We start from the raw sequence: 14,314 nt of genomic DNA on the forward strand, positions 1-14,314 counted from the left end.
GGGGTGCCCCACCATCCTGCCTGCTCAGTCAGACCCTCTGGTCTCCTCCAGCACTGCCACAGGGTTAGGGTCACAGCCCACAGCAGAGCAGGTAAGAAGGATTAGGGGTATTTTCAGCACACCAAGTGAGTCTTGAGGGGAGCCTTGTGGCCAAACTCATCACAATCTTAACCAAGCTTAGAATAAAGATCCAGTTGCAAAGTCTCAGCAAATATGCTTATATAAAATTCATTAAAAATTGCATCTTTAAGAAAAAAATCTGAGGTATGGTGACACTTTCTTCTCTCTTTTGTCAAGAAGAATCTGGCTTGCTATTGTTCACATTTACCAGACAGTGAAAGTTCACTGCAACCTGTGACAATGTTTATTGGAAGAAATTTGCTTTTGTGGAATCTAAAGCAAGACGAGACCCACCACTGTGGTACTCTGTCTGACCACCAGCAATTCCTTGAACGTATTCCTGTCTGAACCAGAGCAGATTTTTTAAAACAAAACCAATCCTGATTTAAAAATTGCCAGTGATACAGAACACACCACCACCAAGTTATTCCAATCATTAGTAACCTTCGCTGTTACAAAAAAAACTAGTTTTCAAGGTTCATCTCGTTTCTTTTTCTGTTTCTCTATTGAACAAGTTCCTGAGCTTTCTCCCTGAGACCCCCTCATCCACCCACCTCTCTGAATCGCAATGCTATTGACAGATAAGAAACTGAGCTCTTTTTGTTCTCTTTTGAGACAAGCAAATAAATCATAATCTGTCATGTATTTGATTATTGGAGAGAAGCAGCAAGATTGATGGTCACTCAGCAGTTCACAATTATCTCTAATGTTCTAATTCTAAAATACTTGCTGAACAATTGCTATGATCAACTGATGGTCTGTACCTCATTTGAGAGCACTTTATTCTGATCAGTCACTATATCCAAAGAGACTGACATGGGTCTGGACAGAAGTCTTGCAGGGGAGTGGTGGGTGGGGTAGTGACATCACAATGGCCTTTGGTAGGACCTCAGCTTATTGGGCAAAGGTGGTGGTGGTGAGGAAGTAACATCACAGAGAGACTGACATCAGCGAGGCAGGACTGAGGTGCTAGGCAGACCCCCATGGCTTTGCTGCTGTAACTCTTGAGGTCTCCTTCAGGACTCAGGGAGAATTACGATTCACATACATGAACATAGGGAGTGACCATTTTGGAGTTTTCACTATTCCTACTATTCATGATGATGACCCTGTTTCAAAGGTAAAAGCATAGAGAGGTTTAGATCTTGCTCAGTCTGATCTATTGGGTGCCATCTGAATTCAAGGCAGAGAAATCATCAGGTTAAGATTGCAGAATGTGATTTCCTACCGAGGACTCTGTCCTGTACTTTTGTCAGTGGGTACTTTTGAGATTTGTCCTTTTAGGGTTCCTTCTCCTCTTTCCCCTCCTCTTTTTTCTTTTTTGCATGCTTTTTTTTTAACTCTGTAGAAGTTATTTTATGTTTAGCTAGAAGCCATCTTGTATATCAGAAACCATTTCAGCTTTTCACTCAAGCACGTAGAGCAGAGTGAACTTTCTGTCACCCCGTGAGAAGAGGCCTACAGGATGGGCTATTGGTATGTGTTAATTGGGCTGGTTGAGACAGGAGATATACTCCCTCGTACCTGTCCGCCATCTTGTTGATAAGGCTTTATTTTTCCAAATTTAATTGAGGATTTCTGTAATTGGATGCCCTGACATCAGACTGTTTGGCTAAGGGTATAAAGATACTAAGATTGATTGTATTAGCAGCCTTACTGGGCCCGGCTCTGCTGTGACCACGTTTGGCTCATGCTGTGCTTTATTAATTAATAAAGCTGTTTGTTAGCTGCCTAAACACAGAGGAGCGTGTTTTTGCTTCGACACCTCCCTTCCTCCACAAAGGTGTGTGTGGGGAGGAAGGGTCTTGCTCTCATTTTGGGGGGCTCTGACAAAGAGGCGGGGCTGGACGCATGCTGAAAGTGACCCCTTTTAGTGGTGATCCGGCCTTTCTTTGGGACAGTTGGTGAGACCTCCTCAGCCTCTTTCCTCTGAGTCTCAATGATGATTGGCTGGCCAAGGGGCTATCAACAGGAAGGACTCATATCCGTTTGTTCTCTTTTGAGACCAAGCAAACAAGTCAATCAATCATGTATTTGATTAATCTTGTTGCTTTTCCTAATTGCCTTTTATGATGAGATAACTGGCTTTGTGGATATAAGGAAAGAAGTGGACGTGATGTATCATGATCATTAGGAAAAGCAACAAGATTAATCAAATACATAATTGATTGACTGACTTGTTTTCCTAAGGGTGGGAAGAGCGTTACAGAGGATGTGTACACTGAGCAGGTATCTTGGCTGTGGATTCCTTAAAGCATGAGAGGTTCATAGGAAGGATTTAAACAAAGAGAGTTCATGTGTAGAGTGAGTTGCTTTTTCTTGGTGATTAACCTTAGCCATTGGATAAAGGCTGATGTAGATTTTACCCTGAAAATGACCTTTGCCCTGCCACAGAGTCCTTATTTTGGGTACACAGCTGTGTTGTGTTCTCCGCCACCTCCTGGGTGACTGCCAATATAGAACAGTGCATGCTGGGAACATGGACACTTGGGGCGGGATGACAGCCCAGGCCTGGTCTTTGCTCAGGTATTGCTCGCTGGGTATTTGGTGGGAGATGTTCTTACAAATCTAGACAGATAAAGTATGTAACTACTGCAACTACCATCCAGTGTGCTGTCTATGCTGCTTATTAAAGACTAATTAGGCCATGGTGCATGATCTTCCCTCTCTCTGGTGGTCTTCTGGGTCAGTGTAGTGGCACAGAGTGGTGGGGGGAAATTTGCATTGCTAGTGCTCACGCTTTACTTGCTCTGTTGATCAAGGACTGTCAATCTGCCACCTTTCACCAGTGCTAAATTCACTGTGAAATAAAAACAAAATAGGTGGAAATATTCAAAGTGCCCTTAGAAGACACAAAAGCAGGGCTTGTGAAAACAGTGCTTCTGAAGGAAAGTTAAGGAAAGGCATCTTTTATTTTTTGTGGGAAAGAGGAGGCTTCAGCATGTTCCTAATGGTTTTGTAATAATGAAATAAATTGATCAAATTCAGAGGTAAATGTTTTTACCTTTTTACCTAGGTAGGATTTTTAAATACATCTTGTAAATTGGGGATTCTGGTAGAGAAACTTCATATCAAGCAGATGGGGAGAGGGAGGTGTTGCATACACAGGATTAATGAGCAAGGAAGGAGACTGAGTATTCAAAGTAGGAATAAGACCCTCCGGAAAAGGGCACTTTTTCCGGAGGATCGGGGCCAGTCTAGACGCTCTTTTCCGGCTTTTTTAAAAGCCAGAAAAAAGGGGCGGACATTTTTATTTAAATGCCGCGGGGGATATTTAAATCCCCCTGGGATTTCCCTACGACGACTCCTGAAATTTACATGCCCCTTACGGAAAAGGGGCCACTGTAGACGTAGCCCTACAGTCCCTATCTTGTACATAACCCGGGGACTGCCTGTATTGCTGGCCTGGTCTCAATGCAGGTCTCACAGCTCTATGCAGGTAAGCCAATCTCCCCCCCACAGTGGCTACATAAGGATTTGTACTACTGTGGATCAGAATCTGACCCTGACAGAGAGGGTTATCTTTATTCATGCTATTTAAAATGGGTTTTTGTTTGCTTACACTCACTTGACTCAACTGACTGAATAAAGAGCTGGCAGAAAACCTCTTTTGCTAAAGATTCATTATCCCTCAACCCTTCACTTAAGTCTGAGGGGCTGATTCTTTGCTGCCTGAAATCTGACTCATTGTTTATACCTGTGCACAGGGCAGCTGACAGCCTGCAATAGCTCCTGAGCAATGGAGGGCAGCTCCACGCTCCTGGAAGAGGTGGGGCCAGAGTAGCCAGCCCTCCATGCTGCATGGAGCACACCATGCCCACCCCAGCCCCCAGATCTGGATGGAGAGCACAGCACTCCAGAAGCAATTTGAAGGGCCTGGACTCTGCCCACTGCCACAGTAGCAGCAGGGAGGTCCAGATCCTTTGAATAGCTAGGCCCCAGGGCAACTGACCCCTTTGCCTCCGCAGTAGGCTTGCCTGTGCAAAGTGGGGGTCAAACACTGCCAAAGGTGTGAGTCGAGAGGTCTGATGTGGCAGCATTTTGCACCAAACAGGTATAAAAGAGAACTGGTGCAAGGCATTGACAGTCCAGTCTAGATAGCAGAAAATGAATGTCTGGCTCCCACACAAATACTCAGGATTTATGGTGGATACGACTGAGCACAAAGCAAAGAGCAGGAGCTGCAATTGACTGACTAGAATGTTCTGGAAATGAATCATGGCCAAGCCACGTGCCAAATATTTAAGTTTAACTAAAAGCAAGGACTTGGAGGCCATAGCAAGACACGAACTCAAAATCTACCAATAACAAAAGTGAATTATTGATAAGTAAGAATTGCTGATTCATTAAATTTTTGGAAGTAGAGCAAATTTAGGCAGTAAAGCTGATTCATAAGGTGGTAATCATTCCACAGAAGTGACTAATGGAACAGTATTTCAGTCACTGTGGAGATTCAACAGTTACTAACTTCATTTTACTAATTGTTCCTTGCCAAAAACTTGGCGCACTAGCCAAGGCAAAGAGCATGTTGCATGTTTCAGAGTCATTAGCTGAACTAAGAAGTAGCCACAGCAATATAGAGCTAATGAAAACTGTTTCCTAATGGCAAACCATAGATCACTAACAGGACTGGACATCAGATCAAAATCTACAGCATGTCCCCTCCACAGCTCTGAATTGCAGGTGTACATATAGTTTACTGAAGCACAAGAGGTGCAATTAGAAAAGTGCTGTTAAAAATAGTTCAGGAGGCAAGAGCCAGAGGCCATCAATAAATATTCCACAACTGATAGCTAGCGTTAAAATCAATCAGTGTAAAAAGAAGTAAATGGCCTCTTAATGCAGAAGGAGTGCATTTCTACCATGAATAATGGCAATTTCAGCCAGCAGGAAGAATGCACATCCGAGATAAACCTTTCAAAGTGGGTATTAGATGCTAATGCAATTTTTGCAGCATCTGAAATACCTGTTAAGAAATTTACATGTCTTCTTCACTCACTGACTTAGAAAAGGACATACAAATCCAGACATTCTGTACCTACAGATCTAAAGACAGAAAATCAAATATGATGAGGGACAGCAAAGTAAGACAGCTTTTTTACGTTGTTTTTCCTTTCAAGCCCAAATAACACAGCAAGTAAAACATCTGATTTAGGTGCCTAGAGATTTCTTAGCCCTCAAAATCCTGACCTACAAGCTTTCTCTGTGTTCACCATTAAAGTCATCTTGCATTCCTCAGAGAAGGACCAGTTCACCGAATGCTAAATGACAGAGCATGTCTGCCTAGCCACTATCCTCCTCCAGGATTTTGCTGCAACTTGTGATACATAATGTTTGTATTGATAGCAGAAATGGGAACATAAAAGATGAAGAGCAGTGAATGCAGGAATCGGTGTACCCGATCAAACCAGTGGTCTATGTTGTCCAATATCCTGTCTCCAATAGTGGTGAGTACCAAATGCTTTAGAGAAAGGTATAAATCATGCATAATGGACAATTACTCAGTGACATGTCTATGGGAGAAGCAATTTCCTCATCCCAGGTGGTTAGTGGTTGGCTTATGTCCTGAAGCCGGGGTGTTTGTTTCTTATAAATATTAACTCAATATTTTCAAAGTCAACATTGAGACTTCTCAATACGTAGCCTGATTTCTAAATGTATAAAGAACCCAGCAACTCCCTTATGCTGCGATGTCTTCAGGCAGCCTCCAGTAGGTGCAGAAACAGCAGTCATTAGTCGGGGAGGGAGTCATCTGGCCCCACCTTATTACCAAAGGCTAGCTCGTTCTAATCCGGAGGAGCCTAGACTGGACAGGGGATACTCAGGTGATCCCTTTCACTTTTCAGTTCCATCAGTTGGCTCAGTGTGTAGACTGCAGTAGTATTCTCCAAAACCGCCACTTCTGGCATCAAAACAAAATGTCATTCGCTGTTTTGAGGAAATTTTTCCTATCATCCACTCTAATATGCTTTGATTAGAAGGTAGTTAACGAAGTTGACACAATACTAGGCAGTTCACATCTCAGATCCATTTAATAGCGTCACATACTCCAAGGCCCAAAGGGACCATTTTAATCATGTTGTGTGATTTCCAGCATAACACAGACTACAAATCTCCCCCAAAATGACTCCTAGAGCAGATCTTTAGAAAAACATCCAATCTGAATTTAAGACGACAGGTGTTATCCTTGCAGTTCCCCTAGAATCCTAGATCATAATTCCTGACCAACAGGAGCTACAGAGCCAGCACTCCAGTGGGAGCAGGGCATGGAACCTTCCTATCCAACCATGCCCCTATAGGCTGCAGGGACCTGGCAGGTGCTTCTGCAAGCCACATGAAATCTGTCTTAGCCTCGGGAGAGGAAAAAGTTGCAGAAGTGAGGGATGCAGAGGGAGGAGTTGATCAGCGGGACCCACAGACCCTCTGGGATCCCAGGGGTCTAAAGACTCTAGTTTAAGAAATACTGTACTAGATTGATTCCCCATTTCCATTTTGAGACCTAATCGGTTAAGAACAAAAGAGTGGCCATGATGGATCAGATCAATGGTTCATCAAATCACAGAAGCATAGGACTGGCAGGGACTTCAATAGGTCTTCAAGTCCAGTCCCCTGCACTCAAGGCAGGACGATACCTTACCTAATGAGTTTGTCTAACCTATTTTTAAAAGCTGCCAGTGATGGAGATTCCACAGCCTTCCTACGCAATGTGTTCCACTGCTTAACTACCCTGACAGTTAGGATGTTTTCCCTAATGTCCAAACTAAATCACTCTTGCTCAATTTAAGCCTATTGCTTCTTGTCCTATTCTCAGAGGGTATGTCTATACTAGCCCCCTAGTTCGAAATAGGGAGGCTAATGAGGACGACCGAAAGAGCAAATGAAGCACGGGATTTAAATAGCCCGTGCTTCATTAGCATGTTCCTGGGCGGTCGCCATTTTGGAAATTGACTAGCCCGGAATAATTGCCCGCGTCTACACGCAACAGTGAAAAGGGAGTTTGAAGTAAAGCCCTTAATTCGAATTGGCTGTTAAACCTCATTCAAGGAGGAATAACAGCTAATTCTAGTTAGGGCTTTTACTTCGAACTCCCGTTTCACTGCCGCGTGTAGACATGTGCAGTTATTCCAGGCTAGTCAATTTCCAAAATGGTGACTACCCGGGAACATGCTAATGAAGCACGGGATATTTAAATTCCGCGCTTCATTTGCAATTTCGATTGCCCTCATTAGCCTCCCTAGTTCGAACTAGCGGGCTAGTGTAGACATACCCAGAGATTAAGAACAATTTTTCACATATCTGCTTGGAACAAACTTTTATGTACTTGAAAACTATTATGTCTTCCTTAGTCTTCTCTTCTACAGATTAAACAAAGCCAATTATTCCAATCTTTGGTTACAGGTCACGTTTGTTAGACCTTTAATCATCTGTTGTTCAGCTCGGGACTTTCTCCAGTGAGTCCACATCTGTCCTGAAATGTGTGTGTCCAAAACTGGATACAATATTCTAGTTGAGACCTTATCAGCACAGAGGTTCTTATAAATGGATATTATATTTACCCTCTTCCAGTCCTCTGGAATCTCCCTTTTCTTCCATGAGTTTACAAAGATATCTAATGGCTCAGATATCTTCTCAGTCAATTCCTTGAGTATCCAAGGATGCATTTCATCAGGCTACGGTGACCTGAAGACATCTAATTTGTCTAACTCATTTATAACTTGTTCTTTCCCTATTTTAGCCTCAGATCCTTCCTGATTTTTACTGGAGTTCACTATAGTAGACATTTGTTTTCACCAAAAAAAAATTGTTAGAAACTAAACAAAAAGGTCATTTAACACTTCTGCCACTTCCACATTTTCTGTTATTGTCTTCCCACTTCACTGAGTAATGGGCCTTCCCAGTCTTTGGTCTTCCTTTGGTCCAGAATCAATGTCCCCTCTAATCCAGTGTTTCTCAAAGTGGTTCATGAAACCACTTTGAGAAACACATTACCTGGCCATCCCAGTTTGTTTATTTACTGGTTCTGCGGCCATAAGCCCCACAGCTCCTATTGGCTCCACTTTGCCCTTTGCAGCCAAGGGAAGCGGTGGGAAGCAGACACAAAAAACCTAACTCTGGGTGCTCTGCCAGTCAGCTGGGCAGCATTTGAAACTCTCTTGAGTGGTGGCACAACCACATATCTTATAGGGAACTATGTCCAGCATCCTGTTTTCTAACTGTGGCTGGTGCCAGATACATGAGAGGGAATTAACAGAACTGAGCAATTATCAAGTGATCCATCCCCAGTCATCCAGTCGCAGCTTCTGGCATTTGAAGGTTTAGAGACACTCAGAGAATGGGGTTGAATCCCTGACTATCCCGGCTAATAGCCATTAATGGATCTATCTTGCATGAACTTCAGCTAACCAGCTTTTAATCAGTGTAATGTCTATTAATTTTATATTTTAATTTTTTGAATGAAAATGTCAGGCAGTGCCAAGTCAAATGCCTTACAGAAGTCAATCAAATCTATAATCTCTTTAAAAAAAATCTACCACATCACTTTGAGAGGTTCTATTTTCCATAAACCCTTGTTGATTGGCATTAATTACATTACCATCCTTCAAATTTTTGTTAGTTCTGTACCAGCCACTTTATTATCTTGCCCAGGATCAGACTCATGGGCTTATAATTATCCAAGTCACCCTGTTTACCCTTTTAAAATACTGGCCCAACATTAGAGTTCTTCCAGTCCTCTGGAATGTCCCTGATGATCCAAAGTTTATTGAAGATCAGCATGGCCAGTCCAGTGAGCTCCTCAGCCAGTTCTTTTAAAACTACTGGAGGTAAGCTACCTGCTGATTCAAAAGTGTTCAGCTTAGGAGGTGCTGTAAAACGTGTTGTATATGACTACCTCTTCTGTTTTCTTCCCAAACACAGAACAAAAATATGTATTGAATGTTACAGCCTTTTCTCTATTATTAATTCTATCATTTCCATCTTACAATGGACAAATACTTTCAGGTGACTCGTGGGAGGGGTAAATGCCCAACCCCAGCGTCAAGTGCTTCTCCAACAGCCAGACTGGGCAGAGAGAGGAAAGGGTAGGGCCAGAGCTGGAAGGACAGAGGCAGGGCCTCTTCCAGGATGCTGCCCAGTGCAATGCAGTGTCCTGGCTGCCCTCTGCCCAGGCCCAGTTTTTGGGGACAGTGGCCAAGCAACCTAGAGCCCCCTCCCCCTGTCCCTCCAACTAGCTCAGCTGCTGTCTCAGAAGCCAAGACCAGGCAGTAGACAGCTTGCAGCCACTGCAGCAAAGTACTCTCCCAAGCAGCTGCTGTGCAGCATCTGGGAGTGGCTCCAGGACCTGGCTGCTAGGGAGTGCAGCCACACATGCCAAGGGAGGCTGGAGCAGCTGGAGGACAGAGGCCCTCACTGCCCCAGGCACTGTAGGGTGAAGAGAAGACAGAGAGAGTGGAGTCCCCTGGCTAGGGGCAGTGTAGGGAGAAGTTATTGGGGAGGAAATGAGTTGCCCCAGGGTTTCCAACCTTCTGATTTGTGCCAGAACCTGCTGGAATCACGCACTATGTCGTGGCGACTACTTCAGCTAAACCAGGAGCGGCTGTGTCTACATTGGCATGAATTTCCAGAAATGCTTAAAACAGAATAGTTTTCGTTATAAGTATTTCTGGAAAAAGAGCATCTACATTGGCAGGCTGCTTTTCCGGAAAAGCATCTGTGGCTAATGTAGATGCGCTTTTCCGGAAAAGAGCCACGATCGTCATTTTCGCGATCGGGGCTTTTTTCCGGAAAAGACTACTGGGCTGGCTACACTGGCCCTTTTCCAGAACAGTGTTCCGGAATAAGGACTTATGCCTGAGCGGGAGCAGCGTAGCTTTTCTGGCATAGCGGCTGATTTTGTACAGTAGAGTGTCGTTGCTTTTCCGGAAATTCAAGGGCCAGTGTAGACAGCTCGCAGCTTATTCCAGAAAAGCGGCTGATTTTCCGGAATAAGTGGCCCAGTGTAGACACAGCTGAGCTGATGGGCACAATCAGTCTGGTACAGCAGTGAAACTAAGGTAGTCTCCCTTACCAGCCTTGGCTCTGTGCTGACCCAGCACTGTCCCTGCAGCTCCTAAGGGATACAGGGGGTCTCCGTGCTCTACCTCCTTCCTAAGTGCCAGTTCCCCTTGGTGCCTGCAAACAGAGGGGTGTGCAGGTCACTTTTGCAATCTACCCAAGGTAAACACTACACTCCCCAATCCCTGCCAGTAACCAAGCCTGGTTCCTGACCCCTCTGGCCCTCCTGCACCCTTTCCCCCAGCATGGTGAAAGTGAGGGAGGGCAATGGAGTAAACAGCAATGATCCCCCTATTTTTTTCCAGGTGTGGAATACGTTGTATGTGCACTGAGGTATGTCTGGCTGTGTGGCACCACTAGACACACAAGCTGCTGGCCGTGGGGGATCTGCTAATCGCTGGGGTGGCATGTGACTCTCTCCAACATGCCCCCCTAAGCGCTCAGCTTGCAAAGAGCAGCTGGGCGATGGTCTGCAGGTTTATGGGATGAGCCAGTTGGCGACACTCGTCCCCTGTTTAGTCCTTACCCCAGCAGGGGCAGGCGCCAGTCACCTACCCGTATCTGCTTTGGACGGTTTGTAGCGTCTGGTTTTACTTTTGTGGAAAGCCTCGGGCAGGACCTCCCCAGGGCTCAAGAAAAGCAGGACGGGTCCGTCAATGGCTGAGGGCCGGGCCGGTGCCCCGAACCTGCTTGACAGCAGCTGGCAGCGGGTGGGGGAGGGGAACACGGGGCGATTCCCGCTTCTCCTCACGCCCGGTGGGCACCCGCATTGGCCCCGGCGGGAGACGCGTCCCGGGCGGGACGGAGCCTTGGTCTGAGCCCGTGTGACCGGCCTCTCCCGCCTCCCTTCGCTCGCTGGGACCCCGGGCGGGGGCGGCCTCGTGCCCAGTCAGGCTGTGGGCTCGGACCCCGCTCCCGGCTGCCCTTGCGGCTCGGACCGCGTCAGGCCCCGCCCTGAGGCAGCAGCCCGGGCCCGCCCCAGGCACCTGGGGGGGGGTGCTCTCGCCCCGCCCCCTCCGGGACTCGAAACGGGGGGGCGGTAGCGAGGAGGGGTGTTATGGAGGCTGCGGTTGGGCGCCTCTCTCAGACACCCTCCCCCATCAGAGCTCCGGGCCTCCTCTCTGCCCCTCCCGTGCTCGCGTGTCGCCCGGGCAACGTGACCTAATCAGCGCGCGCCGCGTCAGGAGGCGAGAGGCCCCTCCTCGCAGACGCCGCGTGCGGCCGGCCCAGCATGGCCCGGGAGCTGTTACTGCGCGGGAGCCGCCTGCGGGCCCTGCTGCGGGCGGGGAGTCCCGCGGGGCGGCGGGCGGTGGCAGGTGAGCGTAGGGCTGGGAGCTCGGTCCCTGGACAGACGGTGCTGAGCGGCCCCTGCCCGGGCACGGTGGCGGGGAGGCTGGAGGCGTCTCGGCTGGGACCTGCAGCTCGCGCCGCCCGGCGGAGAGAGCAGCGGCTGCCACGTCCCTGGGCCCGGGCTGCCTTCGCCCCTGTCGGCTGCGGTACCGCCCCTCCCCCCCTTTTTAGGTGCAGCCGCAAAGGGCGGGGGCCAGCCCGCAGCAGAAGGACGAAGCTGAATAACCGTAGCCCGCGGGGGAGCCGCTTCGTTCTTCCTACGCATCCGGGTCCGCAGCTGGGCCTGAGCCTTGGCACTTTGTGGTGTCAGTCATTGCATCCCACTGGCCCAGAGAGTATGGCTTGTAAAGTCCCCAGATGGGACTGCCTCCTGCATGGAAACTTGGAACTGCTAAACGTTTCAGCAGTTTACACAAATACACGTGTTTCAGCATCCCTAGATCACAGTGGGATTTCTTTATCACAACATCTAACACTAAGACAACTTAGCTTTCTATACTCCAGTTCCTTCCACTGTTTTGACAGGAAAAAATTAAAATACTTTGGAAGGCCATAGTATTTTCCCAATAAACACTGTTAGACTATGTTTGATCTATATAGTTTAATACCAACATGATTACACTTGTCATGTGGTGTTCTCTCACCCTCTCTTCCTAGGGAGAAGCATGTGTAGTGCAATGTCTTGTTTTGGAGTTTCGGTTTTGTTACCCATATACATGTTGCTATTGGGGATGTTAATTAGTGTGTGTTTGTGTAAACATTTATCTGCTAGAATTTCCAGTGGTTAAATGTTTATGTGAGGGGCTGAGGTCGGGAGAGAGTGCTCAGGGGGAGCAGGCTTTTAAGCCTTTTGTTTCTTTCAGGCTGCTGATTGTATTTTCCTCTCTTGAGATCTAGTGACTTAAACCAACAGACTTGCTTCACTTTTCACTAAACCCTAGTATACTCAGTTGTGTGGAGTTAAAAGGCTGTAGTAGTACATTCCTTCCAGTCAGAAAAATTGGACTCAAGTTGCCTAACAGTTTGTAGGTATTGCTCACTGGTCAGTTACCAGCAACTGCACAACCCTGGTTGACTTGATTACTCTTTGGGAATGAGGCTACCTTGTGGCTTAGACAGGTTGAGCACATTGTCAGTGATTAACAAATAGTAACACAAAGATCTGGGAAAGGAAATAGAGCAAGGTCATAAGCCCTCCATATGTCCATGAGACTATTGCATGTAGGCCATTCCACTTTCCTGTGGGCACTTCAGATAGATTACAGATCATGGCAAACTGAGCAGAGTATTCAGAGAAGAGCAACATACATGTTAAGGGGCTGAAGGAGCAGACTGAGACTTTTAGCTCTTAGTTTGGCTAAGCAGTAAATATGTGAAGAATATGCTGGGGAGCAAGGAAGAGAATCACATAATGTTGAGGTTCACAGAGACCCTCCCCATACTCTGAACTGGGAGGAGTAGGAGCTGCTGGCCACGGGGGAAGTCACCCAGCTACTGAATGCTTTCTGTGGAAGCATAGCTTGCTGCAATCCAGGCTATGATAGCAGAGCTGAAGAGGGCTCCATGTACTACCACAGGGCTGATGGCACCTGCTTTCTGCAGGCACTGGGTGGGGGGAAGCTGTGGTCCTGGTGAGGCCAAGCAGAGACTGTGGGGATGAGGAGCACCTGGCCATGGGAAAGGCCACCTCATTGCTGAGTAGCCCCTGCCTCTTGATTATTCAAACGCCCATTACTGTACTGTAATGGGTTGAAGTGAAGGTTCCAGTACTGAGGTACTAGAAAAGCAGACAGCCCACCTGGAACTCTGTAGTAGGGAAGGGGAGTGCGGGCAGGACAGATTAATTAATGTTTTTTCCCACCTATAATTCCTTTCAGTTTGTGGAAGAATAAACTATGCCACTGACACTGCATGGAGACCTTATTTAGATTAGAAAATAACTATCCCAGTTTAACATGACCAGGAATCAAAATAGAGCACTGCCGGTAGCCACAGTGCCTGTAAGCACTATGCTGAAGCCGCTGTGAGTGGCGGAATGCCAGTTTCTGAGGAACTAACTTGAGTTCTAAAAAGCCTTGGAATACTGACCATGCTTAAGAGATCTGACAAGACGACAGGCCAACGGAATCTGAAAGCTCATATGCACTCTGACGCCAGTCAGGGATGTTAAAATGGGTTTTTTAGGTAAACCACTGAAATTTTCAGTGGCTACATGTTTACTAGCTGGGGCGGGGGAGGGAAAGCGGCTCCCACTCTCAATCCAGATGGCTACCTCTATCAGAGGCATCAGTGTGTGTGGGGGGGAGGGGGGCGTGCTTCACAGGTACGCGTTCACATCACTAATACTAGTTGCTACTTCCCTTGCTATCTTACAGCGGCTTTGTCAAAGCAGCTGGTACTCAGTGGTATCAGAATTAATGAGCTGTTGAGTTTCAAGTGCAGTAAAATGAAAAGTTGTGGGTTTTGGCCATTTCCTCCCTGAATCTCCCTGCATCCTGGGCTATTAGCTGCCTCTGGTCATCATGGTTCCTTGGTGTGTCTGCAACTCCTAATGGCTTGCTGATGCTGCTTTGTAGGCTGTCACTATGGTCTGTGGGGTCCCTTTAGAATAGGAGGAAGAGATGTGACAGGAAACCCTAGTATAGATAGGCCGTGATCAGACTCAAGTCATGAGATTTTTTGCATTACTGTGTGGCTTCAACATTTCTGGGTAGTTGATCTCATCTGTAGGGAGAATATTTGATGGCTTTAAGACAGTGGTTTTCAGATTGGGTGATGTACTATTGGAGAC

At 46.8% G+C, this 14,314-nt stretch overlaps 1 protein-coding gene and 1 long non-coding RNA gene across 2 annotated transcripts in view; one reads left to right on the forward strand and one right to left on the reverse strand.

The window, feature by feature from the left end:
* LOC142818569 (uncharacterized) overlaps positions 1-11,094 on the reverse strand; it is a 28,702-nt gene extending 17,608 nt beyond the window's left edge. Inside the window, exon 1 of the long non-coding RNA XR_012896088.2 lies at positions 10,729-11,094. This is a non-coding gene — a long non-coding RNA (uncharacterized LOC142818569). The remainder of the gene's footprint in view (positions 1-10,728) is intronic.
* Positions 11,095-11,226: 132 nt separating this feature from the next.
* The window catches only part of TRAP1 (TNF receptor associated protein 1), a 39,403-nt gene continuing 36,315 nt past the window's right edge, over positions 11,227-14,314 (forward strand). Inside the window, exon 1 of the mRNA XM_075899109.2 lies at positions 11,227-11,489. Coding sequence (XP_075755224.2) covers positions 11,405-11,489 — 85 coding nt within the window. The 5' untranslated portion in view covers positions 11,227-11,404. The remainder of the gene's footprint in view (positions 11,490-14,314) is intronic.

This window comes from Pelodiscus sinensis, chromosome 15, assembly GCF_052426305.1.
Source record: "Pelodiscus sinensis isolate ZL-2025 chromosome 15, ASM5242630v1, whole genome shotgun sequence".
NCBI classification, from domain to species: domain Eukaryota; kingdom Metazoa; phylum Chordata; order Testudines; family Trionychidae; genus Pelodiscus; species Pelodiscus sinensis.